Source organism: Thalia democratica, chromosome 2 (genome assembly GCF_965202585.1).
Source record: "Thalia democratica chromosome 2, ktThaDemo2.hap1.1, whole genome shotgun sequence".
NCBI lineage: Eukaryota > Metazoa > Chordata > Thaliacea > Salpida > Salpidae > Thalia > Thalia democratica.
Window position 1 is genome coordinate 44,780,108 of NC_139166.1, and position 26,275 is coordinate 44,806,382.

General features: G+C 29.0%; 1 protein-coding gene across 1 annotated transcript in view; it reads right to left on the reverse strand.

Moving 5' to 3' along the window:
• Positions 1-2,736: 2,736 nt before the first annotated feature.
• Positions 2,737-26,275, reverse strand: part of LOC145828605 (hydrocephalus-inducing protein homolog) — a 59,760-nt gene continuing 36,221 nt past the window's right edge. Inside the window, exons 58-89 of the mRNA XM_082936360.1 lie at positions 25,907-26,032; positions 25,734-25,839; positions 25,368-25,531; positions 25,049-25,207; positions 24,998-25,006; positions 24,851-24,961; positions 23,610-23,777; positions 18,536-18,712; positions 16,161-16,293; positions 15,837-16,006; positions 15,005-15,281; positions 14,743-14,852; positions 14,062-14,318; positions 13,335-13,619; positions 12,784-12,972; positions 11,899-12,203; positions 11,533-11,680; positions 11,010-11,217; positions 9,620-9,904; positions 9,093-9,262; positions 8,629-8,827; positions 8,196-8,414; positions 7,795-8,009; positions 7,528-7,582; positions 7,138-7,302; positions 5,314-5,520; positions 4,995-5,158; positions 4,729-4,882; positions 4,327-4,557; positions 3,710-3,937; positions 3,346-3,633; positions 2,737-3,157 (exon numbers count right to left, since the gene is read on the reverse strand). Of these exons, the coding sequence (XP_082792486.1) occupies positions 2,897-3,157; positions 3,346-3,633; positions 3,710-3,937; positions 4,327-4,557; positions 4,729-4,882; positions 4,995-5,158; positions 5,314-5,520; positions 7,138-7,302; positions 7,528-7,582; positions 7,795-8,009; positions 8,196-8,414; positions 8,629-8,827; positions 9,093-9,262; positions 9,620-9,904; positions 11,010-11,217; positions 11,533-11,680; positions 11,899-12,203; positions 12,784-12,972; positions 13,335-13,619; positions 14,062-14,318; positions 14,743-14,852; positions 15,005-15,281; positions 15,837-16,006; positions 16,161-16,293; positions 18,536-18,712; positions 23,610-23,777; positions 24,851-24,961; positions 24,998-25,006; positions 25,049-25,207; positions 25,368-25,531; positions 25,734-25,839; positions 25,907-26,032 (5,943 nt within the window). The 3' untranslated portion in view covers positions 2,737-2,896. The remainder of the gene's footprint in view (positions 3,158-3,345; positions 3,634-3,709; positions 3,938-4,326; positions 4,558-4,728; positions 4,883-4,994; positions 5,159-5,313; positions 5,521-7,137; positions 7,303-7,527; positions 7,583-7,794; positions 8,010-8,195; positions 8,415-8,628; positions 8,828-9,092; positions 9,263-9,619; positions 9,905-11,009; positions 11,218-11,532; positions 11,681-11,898; positions 12,204-12,783; positions 12,973-13,334; positions 13,620-14,061; positions 14,319-14,742; positions 14,853-15,004; positions 15,282-15,836; positions 16,007-16,160; positions 16,294-18,535; positions 18,713-23,609; positions 23,778-24,850; positions 24,962-24,997; positions 25,007-25,048; positions 25,208-25,367; positions 25,532-25,733; positions 25,840-25,906; positions 26,033-26,275) is intronic.

The following is a 26,275-nucleotide window of genomic DNA, read 5'->3' on the forward strand; positions in this document are numbered from 1 at the left end:
AATTGAGACAGAAATTCATTTTGCAATTTATTTTATTTTTTGTGAACTTAAAATTTTTCAATCTACGCTTTTCAAGAGTTCATGTAAATAACTAAACAGATTTGTGTAAAACAGTAAACTTAATACAATAGTAAGACTATGCGTCATGATAGATAAATAAAATTATATGTACTATGCGATGCTTTTATAAAGTTGTTTAATTAAAAAAATTAAAGTATAAAGCTTAAGTACTAGAAATTGAAAGCATTAATAGCAATTTTAATAAGAGGAAACAGACTTGTTTAAACTTTCTTTAAAAATAAAATTAAACAACAAAAACAAAACTTAGTAGCGAATTTACAACAATTTAGACAATTTAGAATTATAAACAAATTTTTGTTTGCATAAACTTGACTTATTGGTTTTAATAAATAAAGATTTTAAAACACTTAATTAATACGTATTACCTCCTTTACAAACAATGGAAAACATAGTATCGTTATAGTTTTTTGAGCATTCTAAGTTATTTTACAATTGTAAGTTATTTGTTTCTAAGAAGTTTTCCAAATTTTGTGTAAAAGATTCCTTTAATTTTGTCGACAATCTCCGTAATAACCCCTGTCTATCGGATCAAAGGTGTTCTTTCAATATAAAAAGTCTTTTTACAAATGTACATTCAGATGAAACCATAAACATATGAGTAAACGAGCTTTACAATTCAAATTTAAATCAATCAATGTTTCCAAAAGAGATATGCCAGAGTTTGCTTTATATGGCAGCTAAGAACATAGAACTTAGGTTTAATAATTACACCTATAGACAAGTTGACGGTGTCGCGATGGGCAGTCCCTTGGGTCCTGTGTTAGCAAATATATTTGTTGGCTATTTTGAGTCCATTTTATTCACAAAAATAGAAAAACCTCTAAACTACTTCAGATATGTTGACGATATTTTTATTTCTTACAAGACAGACTACAATGTGGATGATTTGTTTTACAAAATCTCCAACTTACATCTTTCACTTAAGTTCACTCATGAACATGAAGCTGATGGCTTTCCTTTCCTTGATGTCTTAGTTCAAGGAAAACCAACCTCCTTAAACACAACCATTTATAGAAAACCAACTTTTGTAGGCCAATATGTTCCTTGTCAGTATTTTTGTCCCACCTCACAAAACACTAGTTTAATATCATGCTTAGTTTTTCAAGTACATAAAGTATGTTCCAAGGAGAATTTAAATGTAAAAATTAATAACATTAAAAGTAATTTTAGCTCCTTAGGTTACCCTTTAGAAGTTATTGAAAAAACAATTAATAGGACTACAGCAAAACTTGTCAGCCCTACGAAATATGGCCCAAATAAATGTTCAGTATATTTAAGAATTCCATATTTAGAAAAGGAAACTAAGCTTTTGAAAACCAAATTAGAGAAACCGTAGATAACACTTTTGGGGCAGTAAATTTAAGAATAACTCATTCCACTAGAACCCTTAACGGGATTGTTAAAGATCTCACTCCTGATCCAGAAAAATACAACATAATCTTAAAGTACAAATGCCACTGTGATGGTAAGTATATTGGGAGAACTTCGAAAAGGTTTCACATAAGAAGGGACCAACATGTTACCAACGCCTTAAGAAACTGGATGACCTATGGGACAAACAAACCAATAAAAACTCAATCGGCAATAGGTGAACATTTGTTAAATAACTTAGAATGCTCAAAAAACTATAGTGATAATATGCTTTCAATTATTTGTAAAGGACGTAATATGTATCATTTAAGTGTTTCAGAATCTTTATTTATTAAAACTAATAAGCCAAGTTTATGCAAACAAAAATTTGTTTATAATTCTTATTTGTTTAAATTATTGTAAATTCGCTACTAAGTTTTGTTTTTGTTGTTTAATTTTATTTTTAAAGAAAGTTTAAACAAGTCTGTTCCCTCTTATTAAAATTGCTATTAATGCTTTCAATTTCTAGTACTTAAGCTTTATACTTTAAATTTTTTAATTAAACAACTTTATAATAGCATCGCATAGTACATATAATTTTATTTATCTATCATGACGCATAGTCTTACAATTGTATTAAGTTTACTGTTTTACACAAATCTGTTTAGTTATTTACATGAACTCTTGAAAAGCGTAGATTGAAAAATTTTAAGTTCACAAAAAATTAAATAAACTGCAAAATGAATTTCTGTCTCAATTTTTATTTGAATTTAGATTTGAGTAACAAAATTTAAAAAAATTTTCTAATTGATTTTTTAACATTTAAAAAAATTATAAACAGTACCTCCATGTTTTATTAAGTTTTTGGTGACAACAGAGGCTTTCCATTTTCAGAAAAGACCAGTTATAAATTAAATGCACAAAAAAAATTATAGTTTGGGCAGCTGTTTCTTATTTAAAAAGAATTTTAATAAAAAACAGCTGCCTAAGTTAAAAAATTGTTTTTGTGTACTGAGTTTGTATAAACATATATAAAATACATGTAAATAAAACGTACGTAGTGAACAATAACATTTTAAAATATTAATTCTGTTCAGAGTCCAAGAAACTTTGTTCGTTGGCAAAACATATACAAATAAAAAAATACTAGGGTCTTTGCTTTTTACAACTATCTTATAAGTGATAAAGATTACGCTTCTAAGACTGTTCACAAGTAAAATCAAAATTGAAAACTTTTTAAAACTACTCTTAAGCAAAAATTCAATATTAAATGATATTTTATTTATTTTATACATTAACGTTCGTGTTCTTTAAGATTTAATAAGCCATTGTTTATTTATTGAAAAACGACAAGCGACAATAAACAAAATTCAAAAGCACAGTATTAAAAAGTAGTCAGTGTACTCGAATGCGCAGTTGAATGTAAAAACACAGTTAAATGTAAAAACACAGTTGCAAAACATCTTCACGCGTCCGGAGCGATTCCCTTCAGGTAGAACAACCAGCTGGGCGCGTCATGATCGTGGTCGTGCTGCACCGTTTGCTGCTGGTGACTCTTCTTGGGAAGGGGCGAAATCGTCCTTTCGGCTGGCACGATGGTTAGGAGGCCAGTGTGGACGGAACCGCCCGGAAGCTTGTTGTAGTCGAAGGTGACCATCACAGTGTGCAGTTTTTTGGATTTTATTGTTTCGACGTTGGATTTGAGCTGAAAGCAAGGGTTGTCAACCTGCAATGATGGAAGTAAGGTTGCCCTTTATAAACTAACTTATCACAAAAAAGTTAAAAAGTATCATAGCCAAGGTATTAGTTTAAACTTTTAAGCTTATTTTGATCTAGAATTTAACTTAAGCTTAAAAACATTTATTTAAACTTTAAAATTCCTTTTTGTATAAATCCGTTTAAACAAACACTTACGGTTATATGAAACATGGTGGTGTGTGAGAAAACATTTTTAAAGGGTATCTGCGCGCTGACACCCTTCTTTAAAATAAACGGCCCCTGAGGCTTGCATGGTACGCACTTCCCTTCCAGAGGAAACACGTACTCTCCTCCGATTGCGGAGGACAGCATAAGAGTGGCTTGTTGGTGACCGAGAACAGTCGGCTCAAATGTGACATCAATGGCCACTTCAACGCCACTGCTGTTGGAAGCCGCCGCTGCTGACGTCACGCCTTTTTCGGCACTAAATACAGGCGATGAAAACTAAAAGAAAATATTGAAGGATTGTAGAAGAACAGAAGACATTATCAAAAAAGCTGTTTCAAACAAAGCGACTGACCTTGTAAGAATACTCAGTTTTCTGTCTTGCATAGCTTATGAACCTTATAGTAGTCAATTGCGAATGACCGAGTTGCGTTGGAACGAACTTGATTGGTTTTTCATCGGGACATTGGAGTGCTTTCAGTTGAAGTTCGTAAGTGTAATGACCCAATTCTTGACTTAGCAAGATCAATTTTGCTGAGCTTTCACCAACTTTTAGTGGTAGATACTCAAATGTGTACGTTCCCTGTAAAGTTTATATAAAACTTTTGATGCTCAACTTTGTACAATGTAGACTATTTGTATAATTAAAAAAGTATAAAATAAATCGTTTTAAAAATTTATTTGAATACTTTAAGGAAATGTCAAGTATTTGAAACCAACTCATTTATCGAAAAGGATAACTTATTTATCGAAATATTGAAAATAACTAAATATAATGCATACCCGGCAGTAACTTACATAATGAGTTTGTTTATAATTATCAAGTAATCAAGGTTTCAATACAATATACAAAACTAATTAACAAAAAATACTGATGATATCCATTTTTGCAACTATAAAACTGAAATGTTAAAATATATGTGAGTTGTATATTTTATATGCATTAAAAAAATTAATTACGAGTAGACCAACCTCGGAGCTGGCAGGAATTACAATTTGCGGCGGAAGGTTTATGTCAGCATTTTTGCATTCTGAGTAAAAAGTGACACTTTGGTGAAGGGGATTCTTAATTTTAACAGTCCTGGTGGCAGGTTTCCTCACAAAAGTTTCAACTATCAGACTTGAAATGCATCCCGCCGACGTTGCCCGGAATGTGACGTAATAGTACAAGTACTCAGATGTCTTCTCGTTTTTGAAGATAACCTAAAAAAATAATTTGTAGAAGCTACTTTAAACTTTAGATTAATTTATAATTAAAGGTGTATTAACTACAATAAAAAAAAGAAATTTTTCTCGTTGTTTTTTTTTGTAAAATAAGAAGTAAGAAAAAAAAATTATAAATTGTTATTTAAAAAGAAATATCAAAACATTTACTTTTGCACCAAACGAGCCCTCTTTGTGAGCAAAAAAGTTTATCTTGTAGTCTCTACTGCTTGCAGGGGGAACATCGAAATATTCTGAAGTTCCTTTCAAAATTGTTGCATGATCTAACTTTTCAGGCTTAATCATGTCAATAGTTACTTTGAACCTGTTTATCATATGAAAAAATAAACATATATATTTTTATTTAAGCATCTTATAAACCAGCACCAATATTTTTTCAAAAACATTATCTGTGAAAAACAAGAAGTCGAACTTACCTTTGAGGCTTATTCAGCCAGTTTTTAATATTAAGTAATTCTGTGTAGTTCGTCTTACATGGTACTTCTCTCGTTATTGTACCAGAAGATTTAGGAGGTTCTGAATTTCCTTGAAGGTTGTACAGCAATCCTGAACCGTCAGGTAAGGGAAAGAATATGGATCCCTAAAGTATATATAGTATATTTCAATACATAAACTACTTCATTGCCTAAACAAACTTGTATTTTAAGAGATAAAATAATTTAATGGATTTATTTTTAATAAATTACTTATATAAGCAGTTCTTTTGCTTTTTTTATGCAATTTATAAAGACTAACAGTATGTTTTTCGTCAGTCGTCATAACCAGCGGCTTGTACTCAACTTCGAAAGCTTTGCTGGATTGCGATTCGACCACGAACGTCTGCTGACCGGTGAAGAACTCCCCCTCAACAATGGGCGAGAGAACCCACTGGCGAGACGACTTGTTCTGCATCATAATGCTTCTGACATCCTTTGTCCGCACGACACAGCTGAACGCTAGCACCTTTATAGAAATAAAAGTATTTGATAAGTAGTCACGAGTCAAACAGAACAAAAAGTAGTATTATACTACGAAGACAATGTTAAAGTGTCAGTAAAGTTAGTATTTCAATAATCGTTGTTGCTATTTTGGGTTAATTATAATTCTTTGAAAACCGATGTTTAAAATAAAGTTTTAGTTAATATTGTTTGATTACGTACTTTCCTGTCACAACTTTTTCAACCGAATAAAAAATAAAGAATCACTCAGTCTAATATAAAAACAAGAAAAGGAACATATGCATAAGTTCACTGAATCGTATATTAGTGATAGAAAGAATTAAAAATACTGTAGCCAGAAATGCCATGAAAAGATCTTCGATAGAAATACGTTTAATTAAAAAATATATTTTAATCGATAAAAATTAAGCTTGAAACTTTAAAGACTTGGGCAATTTTAAATAGTTTTGGTTTATTAAGACTTAAAACGATTTTTATCAATTTAAACAAATAACTTAGTTTGTGTAAGAGAAATATTTTGATTATACAACTGAATTACTTTCTTAAAGTCATTTTATATCAAGTTATTAATTATTTTAATAGCTTTTTAGATGCAACTTTGATGATTAGTTCACATAGTACTTAATTACATAAATTACGTTTAATGTTATGTCCCCTGAAAATATTAAAGAGATAAATCGAAAAAAAATATTTGACTTTTTTGTATTCATATCAAGTAATCAATACATAGTTGAAATAATGCTGGCAAGGTATTATTTTTTATTTTGAAAAACTACTTCGCATTTTTATATTGAACAAATTAAACTATAAAGTTTGTTAAAATTTTATTCACAAAGTGATTACATTTTTTCAAAGTTGCATTGATACCAATATAAAGTTGATAAAATTTTTTCAGTAGCTAAACTACAAAATATAGAATCCTTTTGTACATATTTATAAGTATGTAATGCAAAGTTTTGTTTTTTGAATGAGCTCAGTAGAAAATACAATAAAAATTAAGTTTTAATGATAATTATATTAGCTGCTGAAAAGATAATTTAATCAAAGAGTAAAATTAGTCTTAAATTAACAGGGTTGCCACTCGTTTTTTCCAAATTTTTCCAGGTTTTCCAAATTTCCTCCAGGTTTTTAAAAGTAGACATTTTCGGGTCTATTTTTAGTTTAAAGTTAAGTTTAAGGTAAGAAACTGTGTTAAATAGTATAAAAACATTGAAAAGATACTATTAAGCTGCTTTAAATGTGTTTTTTAATAAAAACATTTTTTGTTGATGACAATTTTTTTTTATATGATAGATCTTTGTTTCAAATCGAAATTTTACAACTTAACATGTTAAAATTGTTAAAAATTCCAGGTTTTTCCAGGTAAAGTGGCAACCCTGAATTAAAGTAACCATTCTTAATTTTGATGTTTTATTCATTAACTGTTGTCTGCCGCAAGAGTCTTATATCTTTCTTAAACAAATCTTAAAACCTGTGCTTACTTTTTACTTTTTAAAACCTATAAAAATGTTTAAATTTACAGTTGAACACACTACTGAAAAACATCAACTTTTAAAATTATTCACAATACTAACTAAGAAAATGATTAAAAACAATAAAACAATAAAAAATTAATGATTACGTCTTTCAGGAGGTTGGCCTGCACACACATTCCAGTAAGAGTTAGATTGAGAGGCAGATGATTTTCTACATGACACAACAAGCCCTCGTACCTAATATCTTGTGAAAAGTGGGTTGGGTGAAATTCCACTTCAAATGCTATTTCCATTCCCGGTGCAACATAGCCCTTGAACATAACCACATATATAATTTTTCGTTTTAAAATAAAACAAGTTGTAAAAGCTGAGAGCTTTAATCTGTTAATTAGCTAAGATATAATACCACATATTAAATAATTAGTTGAAAGAACTAGGTGAAAGCTAATAAAAAAGTACAGATTTAGAAAAAAAAAGTTTACCATTTTTAAATATTCTATTTATAAAGCTCATTAATGCAATATAGCAACACTTACCTTGATAGGATTTATTGTGAAGTCTGGTAAAAACCGGGAAGGATTCCATTTAAAACTGAAAAGTAAATAAACGTTTGAAACTTTTGTATATATAAAGTTTTTGTCAGTCAAGTTATATGATTCTTAGTTTAAACTAACTTTAAAAACACTTTAAATCTAGTTTAAATCGTTATTCACACTTTGAATTGTTAGTACATTTTATACTTGTCGTGACACATTTACTACAAAAAAGTATCAATTTTCCTCAAAAAAATTACACCAAAAAACCTTGCTCCGATATCGCCAACGTTTTTCATGGTAAACCTCCTTTTTGTTTTGCTGTTAATGACGACAGCGCCAAAAGGTATCGAGTCCTGGTCCAGGCGGATGTCCACGCCCTGACAGCAGCCGTTTATCATGAACAGGGGTTGGGAAACTCCTGCGCATTCCATCACCACTTCTTCGCTGAAGTACGGCAAACGCGATTTCGGAGTAAAAATTACCTTTGAAAGTTTTTCGTAGTTATCAGATAAGTTCAGTTCTACTAAGAAAAATTTACTTTTACATTTATTAAATTAAAACGATTTTACACGTTTTTACAATAGTTTAAAACAAATTCAGTTTCATCTATGTCATACAAACTTATACAGCGAATAGTTTAAGTTGAAAATTTATCCGAGAAAACTTACTTGAACTTCTCGAACTGAGCCAGGCTGTAGCCCGTTGATTGCAGTCGGATGTATTTTTATGTCCTCTTCAGAGAGCTGGTCGTTAGTTCTGGCCAGTTGAAGCTGAAAACTGACCGGCACAATTGACCTGTTTACGATCGCAACGTTAGACCGAACTTTCCGGCCCACTCTCACTGCGCCCAAATTCACCACTTTTTGTTTCGGTGAATAAGTTTCAATCTTTTTGGAAAAAAATATAAATTTGATTTTTTTTGAATTAAGTTAAAAAAATAAAGTGATTTTTACACAATAGTTCGGTTTCGAAGGTATGAAAATTTATTAATTTTGTCTTACTTTTTTAAATAATTATTTTAAACTGTATTCTGCATAATACATTTTTTTGTGCAAACTATTAAAAAAAATTAAGTATGGCAACTTTGCAAAATTTACGCACTTTCATTTCGGCCCCGTCTCCTTTGATGTTCACAGTCTTTGTAGATAGACTGTTGAATCGAAACACAACTTTCTCGTTGTAATGGCACGCGTCTCTGGGGTAAAACTTGATGGGCACATTGGTACCTTCCATGGGATGCAACACCAAAGGAGCCGTTTTCACTTCCAAAAAGTCCGTGTTCTTATACAAACATTCGACACTGCAAATTAGTATTTATGTAAATAAAGTACTCTCAAGTTCTAAGTAGTAAAGTAGCTCAGCTTTAAGACGAAATACTTTTGATTGATTAGCTGTACATGTAGTGCAAAGAATAAGAACATCAGATTAAACATGATATGACGTTATTCTTCGTAAAAAGTTTAACGTTTTAAAATAAAAATAATGTGTTCTATCTCTTTAATAATATGCCTTACTTAAAAATCACAACTTTAGTTAAATATGTTTTAGTGTTGAATCAAAATAACCTTATTTCCGAGCTTCCTCTGTTAATAAATTTTAAAATCGCTTGATTTATAGGCATACCCGCTCTGTATACAAAGCAGGGGCCGAAATTGTATTTTTCAAACGAAAGTTCAATTCCAGGTTCTGCACCCTTCCCATTAATCTGGCAGGCAAATGACGGTCCATCATTTATCTGTTAGACGTATTAGCAATTAAACCTCTTCAACGTTTAAAGTACTTTAACAATTTAAATTAGTTTTTTTTTGAATGTCTGTTATAAATTTTTCAATGAATTTTTGACAGAAGCTTTCAAAAAATCCACTATAAACAATGAAACTAGTTTAAACTTATACTTAATTTAATGTAACAAAAATATCTAATAGCCAACAAAGCCATATTATAAATAAGTTAAAAGTAAAAACTAATGGAGTGTAAGCTCAGTTACAACACAATAAATTTAAAAATTTTTAAAACAACATCACACAATATTGTTTTTCAAACAGGTGATAAATACAACCTTTATTTTTTCTACAAATATGTTTACACTTACATCCATAATAAGACGGCAATGATGTAATTTGTTCAGACTTTTCGGTTGGTAAATCATTGTCGCTTGCTTGCTTTCCCCTGGCAAAACCACTCCAGTGTTTGGAGTCACGGACATCATTGGTGATCCTTTTTCCAAGCACTTCTTGTCGCCTGAAGCTTGTCTCTCCGACAACGCGATGTCATTGGTGATGCGGGAACCGTGCTTTAGTTTCCAATGGAACTTGCAAACGTACGAACCAATATTTCTTATGTGAAATTTCCTTACGCATTTTTCTAAAAGCTGAACCTGTAAATAGTGTTCTTTTATATTACTTAGATACTGCAGAAAACTAAAAAAAAGTACTGTATTTAATAAAAACAAAGTTGTAAGTAACTTGAAAACTTTCAATAAAAAAAACCTGTTAATTTTTCAGTAAGTTATGCAAATCTTTAAAGTTGTTAGTTAAACAAATTGATTTTATACAAAAACAAGTTTGAACTAATAATTTTGAGCATTATGTATCTTAACAAAATACTATATACAAGTTGTATTTACAAAAAGTGAGAATTTTAGTTATTTAAAGTTTAAATCAAAATGAGTTGTAGATTATGCACAAATTAATTACGATATTTAAAGTTTTTAGATTTCTTGGCTAACTAAAACATTTAAGTTGACTTAATTATTTTAAATAAAAGTCATAGTAGCTATCTGCTAAAATATTTCACTGCTACAATTATTTAGATATTAATATTAAATTTAAAATGTATAACTTAGGCAAAAATACAAATAATTTGTAAAAGCGTATAACTTAAAAATGAATTAAATGAGCTAAATTGATAAAACTTATGTTGTTTTATTCTTCAAAAAAATGTGGAGGTCTATCTTGACTTAAGAAGCTTATCCTAATTTGTATATTTTTGTCTATTACTAATAGTTATACATGTTACAAAACTCGAAAACAGTTTTAAAATATTATGGTTTAAAAATAAGCTAATAACTGTGTTTTCAAACTATAATCGTTGAAAAACAATACTTTTCAAATAATATTTGCATACTGCTACAAAAAAAAATTTAACCTCTAAAGCTTGTTCTCAGCTAAATTAAAACACTTACACTACAGATAAACTTAGATTTAAAATCAAATTTTAGAAAACGCAGGCAGATATATGACTTAATTGCTTTTTTATAGATTTAGAAAAGTTGTCAATAAAAATTCTACCTACAAGTTATAGAAGAAGTAAATTCGTAGCACTTGTCATTTTAAATTTATTTATTTCGTGAATAATGTTTATACTTTTGTTTTTAATTTAAAAATAAATACTACTTCGTAATAAAAAAATCAAACATAATTTAAAGTTTTTAGTTTTCAAAACCAAACTAAATATATTCTAAAAATCAAAATGACTCTTACTTCTCCAAGATTAATCGAATTAACTCCATTTGGTGACAGTTCAACTTTATTACCTATTGAATTTTCACAAAACAACTTGACATCCAATGCGAAGCTAACAGCTTTGATATTTACAGAAAGAGGCTTAAACTTTTTCTGGACATGAAGCTGTACGTTGAAAATAGCTTTCTCGTCTAACTTCGGTAAATACGATATAGTAAGTGGAAGTCTGTTACGAAGTTGAGATTCTTAATGTATAAACGAACTATATTTATAAGGATTTTTTTAAATAAATTAAAACTATCTTAAAGTGTTTAATTAAATTATATTCACTTATGGTAACTTATTGTTTTATTTTTAAAGTAGAGTGAATAGATAAAAGAAAAATGTTTTTTAGTAAAAATAAATTGCGTTTTAAACAATTAAAAAAAAATTATGCATGTTTGAACTTTTTTGAGATTTAAGGAAAAAACTAAGATAGAAAATAAACTTAAGTTACAAATAAAAAGGACCCTAATAAAATAAAAACAAAATATCTGCTTACTTCATGTTAGGTTCAAGGCATCCACTCATTGGAAAAACGTTCATTATTGCACTACTGGTGAGTCCGTGTAGAGACTGTGGTTTTACGTGGAAATTGAAGCTCAACTGCTCTTTGTTGATGAGAGTAATTGTCTCTGTTGCTTTTCGACCTGAGATTAGAAAATGTTAATGAAAGGCACCCTTTAAACATATTTTTATTGGTTATTAAAAGTAAGTTATTATTAGTTAAAAATGAATTTTGTACTAAGACTAAAAATGCATAGACATAAAATTAACTGTTAAACAACGTTTCCATGATCTTTACTAGCATTACAGCCTTACTAGCAAAACTTTAAAAACTATTTCTCAATAACTTTACGCATCATACCAGCAAGCGAGGGCTTGAAGTTCAAGTACGACACGCTGGTGTTGACGTGCGGCTCCTTGCACCTTCCCACCAGCAGGAAGGGAATTTTCTGCTGCTTGTTGACGCCGTTCATGTGGAACGTCCACCAACTCTCAACTGTTCCCGGTTGCTGCGGGCTGAAGGTGAAGGTGAGCAGCAGCCTCTTGCCGCCGTTCAGCTCGCCCCTCATGTTGTCGCAGGAGAAGAGCGCCACGTGGCGGTCGTCTTCATCGCGCGTCCACTCGAACTTCAGGTTGTCGTGGGAGGGGTTCAGCATCCAGAATTTCCTAGAAATTTATGTAAATTGCGTTTTTCACTTTTGTGGTAATTATAGGCTGAAAAATATAACCCATTGCTATTTACTTTGTAATATAAAATAAACACACACAAAAAAGCTTATATTTAGCACATTTGATTTTAGAGCTTTTATAATGTAATTGGAGTTATATAAAAAAACAAGTTTTAACCAAACGCTAACGTGCACAGACATAGAGAACAAAAATTAGTTCACAAGTAGCAGTGTAAAGTTAAAAACAAAATTATTACAGAGATAAACTTATTAATTTTATGATCCTTTATGTATAACTAACATAAATAAAAAGGTCTTTAGAATTTTAAATAAATTTAAAGCCAAATTCAATATTACATTTACGATATTTAACTAGTTTTAAAAACTAAAATTAAAAACTGACGCATTTAACTTAAATCAAAGATAAAACCAAGATTATATTAAGATAACCTTTAACTAACTCCTTCCTATACAAAAACTGTTAAAAAATACAAAACTAGAATAACTATACTATTTAACAACTAAAAAGGTTTAAGTTATAGCTCAAATTTAACTATTAAAAAAACAAATGAACTAACATAGTGTTTCTAGTGTTGCCTACACAGCTAATTTCAAAACATCTCATGTTGGAATCGAGTGATGAGAGGTCATGATGAGAAGACTGATGTAAGTAGGGATAATCTTGAAAATCAAAGTGAATGTAAGGCATCATAGATTTTCCTTGCAAACTGATACACAAGTCCTGGGTTGAGTTGCAATTGTGCACGCTGAATATTTTTTTTTAATGTTGTTGACAGAAGCAAGTAAGTTTAATTGTTTAAAATTTACATACTAAATAGAATTCGTTTCTAACTGAAATTATTTGAACTTTAGCAAAACAAGTATTTGAAATACGTAAAACTATTAAAGTCAACTCAAGTAAATCGAATTCAGTTATTTTTTTTAACGAATTTAGTTTTATTTACAATTTTTGCTCCTTTTGATTATTTTACAAAGATTATGTTGTAATAGTTTTACTAAAAAAATATCTAAACTTAGTAACTACAAAACGCTATGCTGAATGTGTCACTATTATTTAGATACTAGTTTATTAATTGATCTAAAACATAATAGTTAAAGTTATACTTACTCGCAACATAAACAAGCGTGATATTCTTCGACCTTTTTAGGCGCAAATCGGACAACAAAATCAGAACTTTCTCCCGGGTTTATCGTGCCAGTTTGAGGCTGGATGGAGAAAACTGCGTCATTGTCTTCCTGAATTTGGAGGAGAGGAGTTTGGAAGCCACCTGCGGAGGACTGAGGTCTCTGCTGAGGAGAAGAACTCCTGCTGACCGTAGCTGACTTGCAGTCCTTGAAAACCACTCTCCAGTTGTAGTCCATTCTAACTTCTGATGTATTTTCAACTGTGAACCTGAATTAGAATTTAGATATACCTTTAAAATTTTTTTTATTTATATTTCTAATAGTTAATGCTGCAAACTGTACAGACGTTTAAATCGGTATTTTTTTTTATTTTATCATTGCTAACATTGTAAGATTAGTTTTTACTCTTTTGAAAACTTTAGCTGAAAGTCTCAAGTTATAAAGTTTTTCATAAGGGATAAAAACGATTAGGCAAAAAAAAAATCTACTTACATATGTAGAATAAGCAATATTTCTTTTTATGAAATTTAGCAAAATAAAAAACTACAAAATATTTATTGTATTATAAACTAGCTAAAAATATTAAAACTCAGCATTAGTAATATGTTCATCAATTTTAAAGCTGTTAAAAAATAATACTTTTTTAAAACGTGATGTGTTTTATAAATTACTAAAAAAGTTGTTTATTCCACACTGATTTAACTACTTACTGATGAACTCTAGGTTGCATAATGAGGGTGTTTTTAAAATTGATGTTCGAAGTGTCGCAGGTGAAAGAGCAGTAGTTGGCACGAGCAGAAACAAACAGCTGCATGCTAGTGGCTCCTTCGCTGGAAGCCGTGTAAGCCGGTTCTGCTTCAACTTCCATGACTTTCTTCTTGTGAGGCCCAACTCCGTTCAACTTGCGTTCTTCAACGGTGACTGGCACCCACTTGACTGTCTGAAGTCGGTCGTCCCAATCGGTTACCTTTATATTTAGTTAACGATTTTACTTAATGCAAGTCAAGTTGATTCGTCGTTGGATAGTTAGGTATGATGTTGCATTTTTTGTTTTTAGGTACCTATGAATTTAAGCAAAAGTAGCAAGTAGAGATAAACTAAAAATACTAACAGTGTTTAATTTTATCAAACTTAGATAAAACATAACTGACAAAAGCATGAAATTTATTGTTTAAAAACGGCTGTATAATATTTTTAGTCACAATTTCAAACTATCTTATCTATTTACAACAAAAACAAGTATAAGTTTAAATAAAAGTATAAAATTAAAACAGGAGCTACTGTATTGCAAAAACATAAACTTTAAACTACATTGACATGTTTTGTATAAATATACAAAGGTATTTTTTTATGTATATTGAAACTATAAAATTATTTTTTTTTTAGCTCACTTCTTTTTGATTGTTGAATGTAATTTTTTGTAGTGAACACTTCAACAACTGTCTAACAATTGTCTCAGATTTCTCATTGTTGTAAAATACTTGCACTTCTTTTGAACAACCTTTTATAGTTTGAATAATGCTTGTTAAATTTTTAAATTGGTTGCAAAAGCATTATTAGTAATTAAAAAAATATCTAGACAAAAGTATGCTTATTTTACTTTATTTAAAACGTAGCTGGATTATTTAGTTTGAGTTAAGAAAAAATAATTACCCGGGTGCAAATGCCCAATGTTTGGCTTGAAAGTAAATTTTTCAATCTTGTCCCAAACAAATCGGTACACGTTACATTTGGAGTTATTGGTCAGAGTAAAATTTTTCGAAGATTGCTTTCCAACATAACAATCACCAAAATCTATTAATTCACCGCGATTCGTGCCTTGATCTGAGGTGAGCTCACGTCGGAAATGTTCCAAATCAACCACATTACTTTTGTGGGCGAAAGTGCAAATTTCGCTGACTTTATGAAGATTTTCGAATATAACTTCATCCTGTTTTAAGTTCAAATAGTAAAAATACTAAAAAACTGAATAAGTTACACAGTAAAAAAGCATACAGACTACATTTTAACAAACAGAATTAAAAGCTTTAATGTTTATTAAAAAAATAATAAAATCTTACATAAATTACAAGTAGCTGTAGACTTTTAGAGAATATATCTACAATAATGTCTACATTTTATATCTATTTAAACTGACTTAAAAGTACAAAGTTTAAAAAACACTGGTACGTAATTAGTGAATATAGTATAATTTTATTTAAATACTTCAGACTTTTTAGACTTTTGCGTTAAAAAGTACTTTTTAACTTGAAAAATTATTAAGTTTTATAAACTAATAAAATGGAATAAAACAAATAAAAAATATTTAAAACAACAACATTTAAAACTGAATTCAAAACACGAGAACTGTGATAAGTATTACACAGAAAATTTAAAACAAAGAAAACATTAGCTAAATGATGACTTTTCTTAACAATTACAAATTTTAGAAATACATTGGTAAACTTTACATTATGACTCGTACTAAGTATTTTGCTAGACAAACCATATAGCTTTCTCCATAGAGCTTTATATTTTGTTCCTCAAACTGATTGTTCACAATTATGCATCTTATATTACCATGTGAAACATTTATATCAGAAGGATTGAATTCAACGTCCATATAAGAAGTTGATCCGGCTTTCACAACAATACTAGCTGTGTAAGGCGACTGACCTAGTGTAGTTATTTTTTAAAATCAGCTCTAGTTAAAAAATAACATAAGTAACAGCTGGTTTTCGCCAAACCAAAATTTGTTTCCCAAGAACTTCATTAACTGTAAAACAGTAACTAATACAAAAATCAATGTTTTAATCAAATAAGAGAAAACCTTCACAATGGGGCTGTAGATTCGGATAAGCCCTAATACTTTTCGGGCTTGGAATTAACTTAAACACCTCATTTTCATCATCCAGAATAAGATTTATTTCACAATCAAAAATGCCTTCGTTTTTAAGTGCAATCTAAACATAAACAAAAATTATTAAGCTGTTATCTAGTTTTATAGTGTTACATTATTTGTAACTTTAAAAATGTTTTCAGTTAGTTATTTTTCTAATCAACTTAAAACAAAAAAATATTTCATATAGTTATATACAACTTTAATAGCGCTCGTTAAATGTTGAATTTGTATATTTTAATGGTAATTTGAAAGAACTAAAGCAATTTTAGTTTTAAACTAAACGTTTTAGCTTAAAACTTGGTTGCTTAAGTTAAATCATGGAAGGAAGTAAAAAAATTTGTTATATATACATATATATATATTTCGCTTTTCTTGTTTAGTGTTACGTTTTTTCGATTTCTATTTCGATTTTTCGATTTCTATTCAATACTAAATTCGGCTGCAAACTTTGTAACTTAGAAAAAATAGAAATCGAAAAATCAGATAAGAACGTAACACTAAACAAGAAAAGCGAAAGACAAAACATATGCATCCATTATCAAAAATACTTTTTTAACAGAATTAAAACCAACTAAATATTAAAACAAAATAAAATCGATGCGGCAAACACGAGTATTTTATAAAATTTTTCCCAACAGTCTAAAATTTTTTTTCTAATAGCTTAAAACATTTTTCCAAAATAACCATTTTAAAATTTCCTAAAAAGCATAAAATAACATTCACAGCGTATTATTTCAAATTCGGCTAATCGTACAATAAACTGTACCATTACTACGTCACAATTATTATAAAAATTTTAAAATCGAAATTTCTGTTCACTATTATAATAAACTGTAACTTACTGACAATCACATGAAATTTTACATTTCAATATGTGAAACAGCTGTTTAAATTATAGTTTTTATATAATTAGATAAATATATAAAAAATAAGATTGTTATTTAAACTTAAACACCTTGTACTGAGCCACACTTGAAGGGCTTTTAAATAATTTATTAGAAAAATAAATTTCAAAAATAAAAATTATTGTACTGAATTCTTGTAATGCACAATATTACGTCATACTGTTTTTTGTTTTTTGTATAACTTTTGCTTCTATGTTTAGCAAAGTGCTTTTTATTTTAAATTTAGCTGGCTAAAGATTGAGGCGTCTAGTCTCATGAAACACGTGTACCAGTATTTTTGAAATCTTATTTTTCTAATAAATTATATATATATATTTGGAGAGATTAATTAAGTCACATAATCAAAGGATTTTAAACAAAAGTAATTTAATCAAAAATCAGTGTAATTGCGCCGGTGGCTGTAAATATAATTTGAAGGGGGGCAATTGCCGGTCAGAGAACATTATTTACAAGGCAACAGTTAACTCTGACCTTGAAAAGAAGTTCTACATCGGCTTATGCTCCACTCAATTCAGATTTCGGTATGCCAACCATAAAAAATCCTTTAAAGGTGGTGTATACGAAAATGAAACTGAGCTTTCGAAGTATGTTTGCAGCCTTAAGCGCAAAAACATTGATTTTAAATTAACTTGGGAGGTGATAAAAAGAGCACAGCCAATAGCAGATGGTAACAACCCTGTTTGTAGGCTGTGCTTAAAAGAATCAACAGCCGTTATGTATGCGTTAAAAAAGGAAGGTTGTTTAAATAAGAGGAGCGAATTTATATCGTCTTGTCGACATATGAAAAAGCTTCTCTTAAAATAAAACAAATTTTGAAGTATTTTATAGTCAATTAACTGTTGTTTTCGTTAATTTTAGTTGTTTGATTAGTTAGATGGTAGATCGATTTTTGTACTGAATATTTGTAATGTACAATATTACGTCACACTGTTTTTTGATTTTTTGCATAACTTTTGTATCTTTGTTTAGTACAGTGCTTTTTATTTAGAATTTAACTGGCTGATGATTAAAGCTTTATGAAAAATTAAAGCTTTATGAAACATATGTACCAGAATTTTTAAAATCGCCATTTCAATAAATTATTTAAAAGCCCTTCAAGTGGGCTCAGTAGAAGGTGTTTAAGTTTGAACATTAACCTTATTTTATATATATTTATATATATATATATACATAAACAGAACTTAGTTATAAAGAAGTTTATAAATTAGGTTTAGAAGCTAAAAAAACTAGCTAAGCTCATTGTACTTAAAAATACGTAACTTTTGTTGTTAACTTTTTAAATGACCTGAGGTTGCTTTCTTATATTTGTTATGTTTTAAAGCAATAAAATTAACAGAATGTCAACATAACGTACAAAACATTTATTGAAGACTTATAATATAACTATACATATTTTACCTGCATGACATCAACTTTGTCAACAAGTGTTCTTTTAAATGCCAACAAGGGGTTTTTGAACTTATCAACGATTTTAGGTTGCTCGACAAGCACTCTCGGAATGCTGCCCTCCCCACTTATCTCGAAACTGATCATTCTTCCTTCTTTGATTGAAGGAGGAAGCCCATCGACTAGTATCTTTTGAAAAGTTGTAAAATAGTTAGCTATAATTCGTTTGATTTCGAAAAAAAATCTATTTTGTTACAATTTAACCAAATGGGTTATTTTAATGGTTTTTATGTTTTTGTTTTAACTACGTGGTCTCCAGTAACTTACTAACTGCTATACTTACGAGAAGTAAATAATATACTAACAGTATAAGTTACAAAACTATTTCCTAAGTTATGAATAAAACACACTTTGAATAAATGCAATTTACTTTATTTTCAACAATAATTCTTAGTTCTGAAGAAAGAAACTATTAAATCACGACACAAATAAAATCTATAAAAAGTATCAACAATCGTAAAGTTACATGAATACTAACATCAACTCCGCGAGTAGACGTTTTCTTTATTCTCGAAAATTGAAGTAAAACGTTGAACTTAATCGTAACTAGATCGTACCGCAGAACAACTTTGCAACTAACTTTAACGCGTATTTGAAAGACAAACGCCGATATATACTCGTCGGAATGAAATTAACTCCTTGAAATAATAAAAATGTTTGTTTTTAATACTGGAAGCACGTCACGAAATCTGCGTAAAACAGTTTACAACATCCGCTTTAAAATACGAAAATGAGATGTTAATATCATTACATTGTTTCTTTTTAAATTTTCAATTTTAACGTTTAAAGCCTGGTTTTAAATATTTTAAATTCTTAAAATCCTACTTAACTTTAATTTTTTTTATAATTGTTAAAAGGCCGCGTCAAAAAAAAAAGTAATAAAAAGAAACTGAATAACTTATTATCTCAAAAATTACATAATTTACAAAAGCAAAGATAAAACACAACATGAAGACAAAGTTCAATGATAGTCATTTAGTTGGCTTCTGGCTTCTTTTCTTCGGGGTTCTTGTCCTTGGGCTTGTTGTCCTCGGTCTTGTTGTATTCCGGCATTTCTCTTCCGTTTTCTTCTACGGTGGTTTATTTAGCAGGAAAGAATTGTTTTAATTCGCTTGTTCTTCTCTAAACTTCAAATTCAAAAATTCATCGAAGTCACTTGTTGACATAGAAAAAATTGATCTTTTCATTGTCCATCATTGTAGTATTTATTTTAAAAATACGCGGCTCAAAAATAAAAGTTGAGATATTTTTTCAAGAAAGTTTAGTAAAAACTACCAAGTTATTATGCCAAAAGACAATAACGAAACTGTCAGTATTTACGTTTAAACCTATTATATTATACAAAACAAAATATTTTAAGCATTTAAAGATGCATTAAAAGAAAATTTATATTTTAAAACACATGAAACATTTTAATTTGGTTTTTAACATAAAAAAAACATATGTTTTTAATATTCAACTCGCAAACTTTAAAAAACAAAACAGAAAACATTTTCTTTAAAACATTTTACAAAGCAATAAGTAGTATTTTCATGCACAAACTTTTAAAGGATTCAAGTATAAAGTTTTTTTTTTTTTAAAGTGACACAAAACTTAAGCATTATAGAAATTTATAAAAAGAAAAATTTAGCGAGTGCTTTTTTTACGATCGTTAACAGTCAAAACTTAATGGGAGTTGAAAGTACTTTAAAATTCAAAATTTGTAGGAAAAATTTATCACGAGTCGAATTTGAAAGCTTTAAACTTGAACTTGATTATTTTACGAGCAAAAAAAATCTGGTAATTTAATTTTGTTTTAAAATTAGAGAAAATGTACTTACTAAAATTTCAATATAAAAATAGGCTTATTAAACTTTTTTATTGTATAATTGTTATGTCTTAGCTTTTAATTGATAGTTCAATTACCAAACTGTAATTTATAATATAAAAAACTTTATAACACATTATTAAAAGTAAAAAAGCTATAAAATTTACAATTCAGAAATTTTATCAGAAAAGAATACAAATCAAATACACTTAATAGTTTCTTTCAGTTTAAATTCTTAAAAATATTACCTGAATTTAGAAAATATTAAAATAGATTTTCATGTTAATAAAAAGTTACAATTTTTTACCTTTACTAAAGTCTGTTTTGCTAGTTTTGTGAAAATATTTATATTTTTTCTTCAAAAGGGCTTTATGATAAATGTAAGTTTTAGACCTGCTATTAGTAATTCTGACTCTTTTTTATTCTGTGTTATAATTTCTTTTTTGTCAAAGGAATTAAGTACTGTCAAATTGTTTTTTTCTTTGCTAATATGTTGCTTGATACGCTAATTTGTGATTTTGTTTTTGAAGAATCGCAATAGCCTGAGTCTGGTTTATAACTTTTAAGCTGCACTGTTTGCACTTGATATTTTGGCTTGCTATCATACTTTTTATTGTAACTGATATTTTTCTGCTGTTGTTTCTGATGTTTTTCTTTGATAAGTTTACCTTGTTTTGCTTTAAAAGCAAAAGCTTGCTTATAAGCTCTACTAGCTTTTATTTTCTGCTGTTGGAGGTTACGAGAATGATGGTTTGCGTTAAATATATTTTGTTGAAGTTTTTGATTGTAGTTTGAATTTTTATCTACAGCATACTTAGACCCTTGAACTGTTTTACCATTAGGACCTGTCACGTTTGCGGCTTCTGACATGTTATTTTTACCTACAACAATATCAAACTGGACTTTTTCTCCTTGTGCAAGAGACCTTAATAATTTGTTAGGGCTGTTTTTGGCGATAGCTGTATAATGAACAAAAACATCGCTGTTCTGATCATCACGTTGAATAAAACCGTAACCTTTGCGAACATTAAACCATACTACTTGACCAGTTACTCCAATCGCTATTGTTTTTTTTATTACCTGAGCTTTTTTTTTAACTGTTTGAAACTCTTTGGTTGTATTAGATGTTTTTGTAGGTAAGTGTTGATGACAAGACAAACACTGTGCTATGTTAACATTATTACTACTATTCCCATTGTATGATTTTCTTAGTTTAAAACTATCTCTATCTTGGTTATGTTGACGATAATTGTAAATATGATTAATACCATTATCTCTTAAATGAAAATTTTGTTGATTATTAGCACGAACTCGCTTATGGTAATTTATTTTAGACTTATATTGACTTTGTTCATACTGCTGTACTCTATCGTAATTAACTTGCTTAGGTATTAATGCGTTTTCTTTATAAGCATTCCATATGGCTTGTCCTTTTCTTTTAAAAACTTCTAAGCTTTCATCAAAATGTTCCCTAATCTTATCTTTGATCGAAAAGGGCATTAAGTATGCAAGAAAAAACTTAATTCTGTCCTGCTCTGGACATTTGGCCCAACTTACGGCTGTAGCAAATATTTTATTAAAGTTTGTACAATCATCCCAAATTGGAATTTTATCTAAAATTTCAGCTAACTGATTGTCCCTATTAATAAAAAAGTTTCTTAAAGAACTGTAATTTCTTTCACCTCGTTCTGTCATTTTATAATAGTCTGACAACTCTTCTCTTGGCCAAAACCCAGTTAAAAATTTATACTTTTCTGTATTACTAGAAATATTTTCATTAAACATTTCCTCTTCGAAAAAACTAATAATATCACGAGGGTTTCTTACAAAGTCTAACCTTTTAAACTTTTTACTTAGTCTTTGCGCCTTAAATGTATCGCTAAAATTGTTAAAATTATTTTGATTACTTTTTTCGTAATCATCGTAAAAAGGTTCGCGTTTTTCTAGCATCGCACGTTCGTAATGTGGTGATCTAGACTGCTTTAATCTATTATTTAGTTTTTTTATTTGCATTTGCAAAACTCTTAACTCTTCTTCATTTGTTAGCTGCTTAACTTCGCTTGATTTTCTAAATTGTTGTTGAATGCTGTTTGAAGGATAAAATTCAGCATTATCTTTCATCATCTCTGCTTGATGAGAATTATTAAGATTGATATCGTCATTGTTGTTTGTGTGCATTTATTCTGTTGACTGCTTAAAGATTTGTAACCAGAAGATTCAAGGTTCTTAAAAGACACTGCGTGGTTTCCACTTTAACCAAATTGGACTTTACTTTCGAGCTAGTTTAATATAGTTACAAACTTATTCCTAAGTTATTAATAAAACACACTTTGAATAAATGCAATTTACTTTATTTTCAACAATAATTCTTAGTTCTGAAGAAAGAAACTATTAAATCACGACACAAATAAAATCTATAAAAAGTATCAACAATCGTAAAGTTACATGAATACTAACATCAACTCCGCGAGTAGACGTTTTCTTTATTCTCGAAAATTGAAGTAAAACGTTGAACTTAATCGTAACTAGATCGTACCGCAGAACAACTTTGCAACTAACTTTAACGCGTATTTGAAAGACAAACGCCGATATATACTCGTCGGAATGAAATTAACTCCTTGAAATAATAAAAATGTTTGTTTTTAATACTGGAAGCACGTCACGAAATCTGCGTAAAACAGTTTACAACATCCGCTTTAAAATACGAAAATGAGATGTTAATATCATTACAACAAAAGTAACTGCTATATAACAAAAGGTTTGAATTAAAAATTTGTCATTTGACTAAACTAAACTTTGATAAGAAAATAATTTATCTAGGACGTTTGTTACCGAATTAAATAATTAAAAGCTAAGACCACTGAAAACATATTTTTATGCAACAATTTAAAATATGTTTTATGAAAATTTATTTTAATATTACTTTAATGTCAAAGGGATAATTTAAAAGTAACTTAATTTTATATTGGCTTAAGTAAAACTGTTTAGCTAAAAAATATAAATGTTATGTACGCTTTATGATTATATGATAAGTAGTAATTTAAAATGATATTAGTTTTGATAAACGGTTTTTAAAAACCAATAAATATATTACTGGATTATGCACTTAGTTTGACATCAGTAAAGTTAATCAATACTATTTTATTTTTAGACTTGTAAAATAAAACAAAAAATGATTTACAAAGAACGCCTTTTGAAAAAAAAGGAGAAATTGAAAACCTCTAGTAAACATTCGTAGTGTTGCATCGAAGCAGGGCTAAAAGTTACGGTAATAAGAGCAAAATCGTGGGGCTGTATTTGAGTTTTTGCAGGTTCCACTTCAAATGTGTCTAAAGCAAGCTTATGTTTGTTGAGCGGCTTTAGTGTAGAAGATATGTCTACTGGCACCTTTAAAATACGTAGAAATGTTTTAAATTGTTAAAAAAAATTATAAATGAATTAAATTAAAAAATTTACTTAACTTTAACTATATTGGATTTCAATCAAGTTCTATAAATTTCGTGTCAATAAACAATGATTTTTTCTTGTTTTTTTTATATAAAGGTTAATTACAAAAACAAAGTACAACAACGTTCTTCACAAAATTGTAGAATTCCTAAAATTTAGCTCAGTGGTTCCCAACCTTTTTGATGCCCCGCACCCCTAAAGTCTCTTAATTTGATCACGCATCCCTAACACTATATGCTATAATTATTTATTAATAACTTGATTATAAAATCATTTATTTCATTAACTAATAATTTGTATTTTGATTTTTATGATAGTGTACTATATTAACAAAAATAAAATTGGAAATTTAAAAACATAACAAACTATATTCGAAGACTTAACAAGAACCTGTTCTTAACAGCTAATAAAAAACCTGCTTAATATACTAATTTTTATCTAAGTATTTCAATTAAAATAAATGCTAGCTCATAAACTGTTTTAAACAATTACTGGCCAGTTAAGAAAATAAAATATTTAAACAATAGATGATTAAAATTCACAGGTGTAAAACTCTAAGAAAGCTTTACTGAAATGTTAATTCTAAACTTACAGCTATTAAATGAAAATAGTAAAATGAATTTACTTCTAGAAAAGCGCTCTTGCTCTTTGACGTATTAATAAAATTAATTTATTCAGAAAATTAGCGCCAATTTCTTTTTATAACAAAATGTACTTTTTAACTTTATAAACTTTATCAGAGAGTGAAAATCTCCTTATTTATCATACAAAAATGAAAAGCCATCTCGCACCCCTGGTTGGGAACCCCTGCTTTAGCTGGTACTTAATCAACTTAAGTTCTTGGAAAAGGTAATTACAATATAAAATACTATAAACAATTCAAAAACTATTGAAAAATTTATTGAAATATTTTGTTATTGATTTAGATCTGAGTAAATACTTAAACTAATTTAAACAGGTTGTTTTAATATGTTACGCTCAAAAGAAGAAACATAAAATAAAAAAAAGCTTACCTTGTTAATATTTGATACTTTGAATCTGGCTGTTGTTTTACGACCAACAATAATATTGGTAAACAAAAACTTATTTTCTTCAGCGAAATATATTCCACTCTTATCATTCATCTGTTTAAACAGTAATCAACACTATTACAAAAAAACTTCTTTAAACTTCAAAATACAGTAACTTTTAACAGTAACCTCGCTTATAACATCGTCTAAATGTTCCATGTTGTTCATAATTCGGTGTTCTTCAAACACTCCCATCATATCGATGGTGTCAATGCCCGGCAAGCAGCCTTCTGCCATGAGCTTGTACGCCAAACCCGCGTCTTCGAACACATCACGATCAGAAATATCGATGTTAATATGCTAACAAAGTATGAAATTTAATATTAAAGTATGTAAACTTGGATTTAAAAATTAGTTTATGGCTATTTTTTTTTCCGTCGTAAACGAAACATCTAAGTACAGCTTATGTGTGCAAATTTGTAAGAAATAAATTTCCTTAAAAAAACCATAAACTTTTAACCTCTTCAGACTTTCCAATATTTTCTGCCAGGCAATCGACGGTGATTGCAAGTGAACTGTTGGGCAGCACCGTGCCAATGCCGGGGTAAACAGTGAAGCAACCGAGCTGAAGCTTTGTTTGTCCACCAGTTGTTTCCTGACGCCCAGTTGCTACTTTGCCTTTCGCTAATTGTATAATATATCTAATAATTATATTTTAATAAAAACTGACTAATGTTTGTAGATTTATTTAAGCTTTCAAAAGAAAAAACCTTAGATTAGATACTTTACATAAAAGTGCTGTTAAAGAATTCAGATCTTAGTTGTTTTCTTTATGCAATGTAGTAAATACATGATAACTCATGTGAAAAGCTTTAGTAAAACAAACCAATAGACTTCATAGAAATAATTGACCCTTCTCTTGATTTACTAACAGGTTTAAGGTTAGGTGACCTAATTTTCGAAGCTGCTTTGGCAAGTTTGATTATGCTGAACTACAAATAAAAAGTAATTTATTAGGTTTTCATAAAAACAGAAAGTCGACTTATACTTAGTAATTACTTTGAAATCAAATTCTCCTTTGTTCACTATAGTGAAACTTCTTGATTTCTTAGAGTTTAATAACATCGGGCCAAAGTTAATATCTGTGCTTGGATAAACTTCATATTTTGAAAATACACTTCTGGCCTGTTTAATATATAAGTTGAGAATATACTTGTCTAACTTCGATTTACAAAACAATTTATTTTATTTCAAAAATAAAAGTTCGATAGAATCTGTTACAAAATAAATTATACTTATGAAAAAAAACTGTATGTACGTACATACACACTACATTTACTAGATGAAACAAGCTGTAAAACAAATGGCTTGTAAACGTCAGCGATATTCAGACGTATCTAGTAAAATGGTCACCATTATTTCATTTTT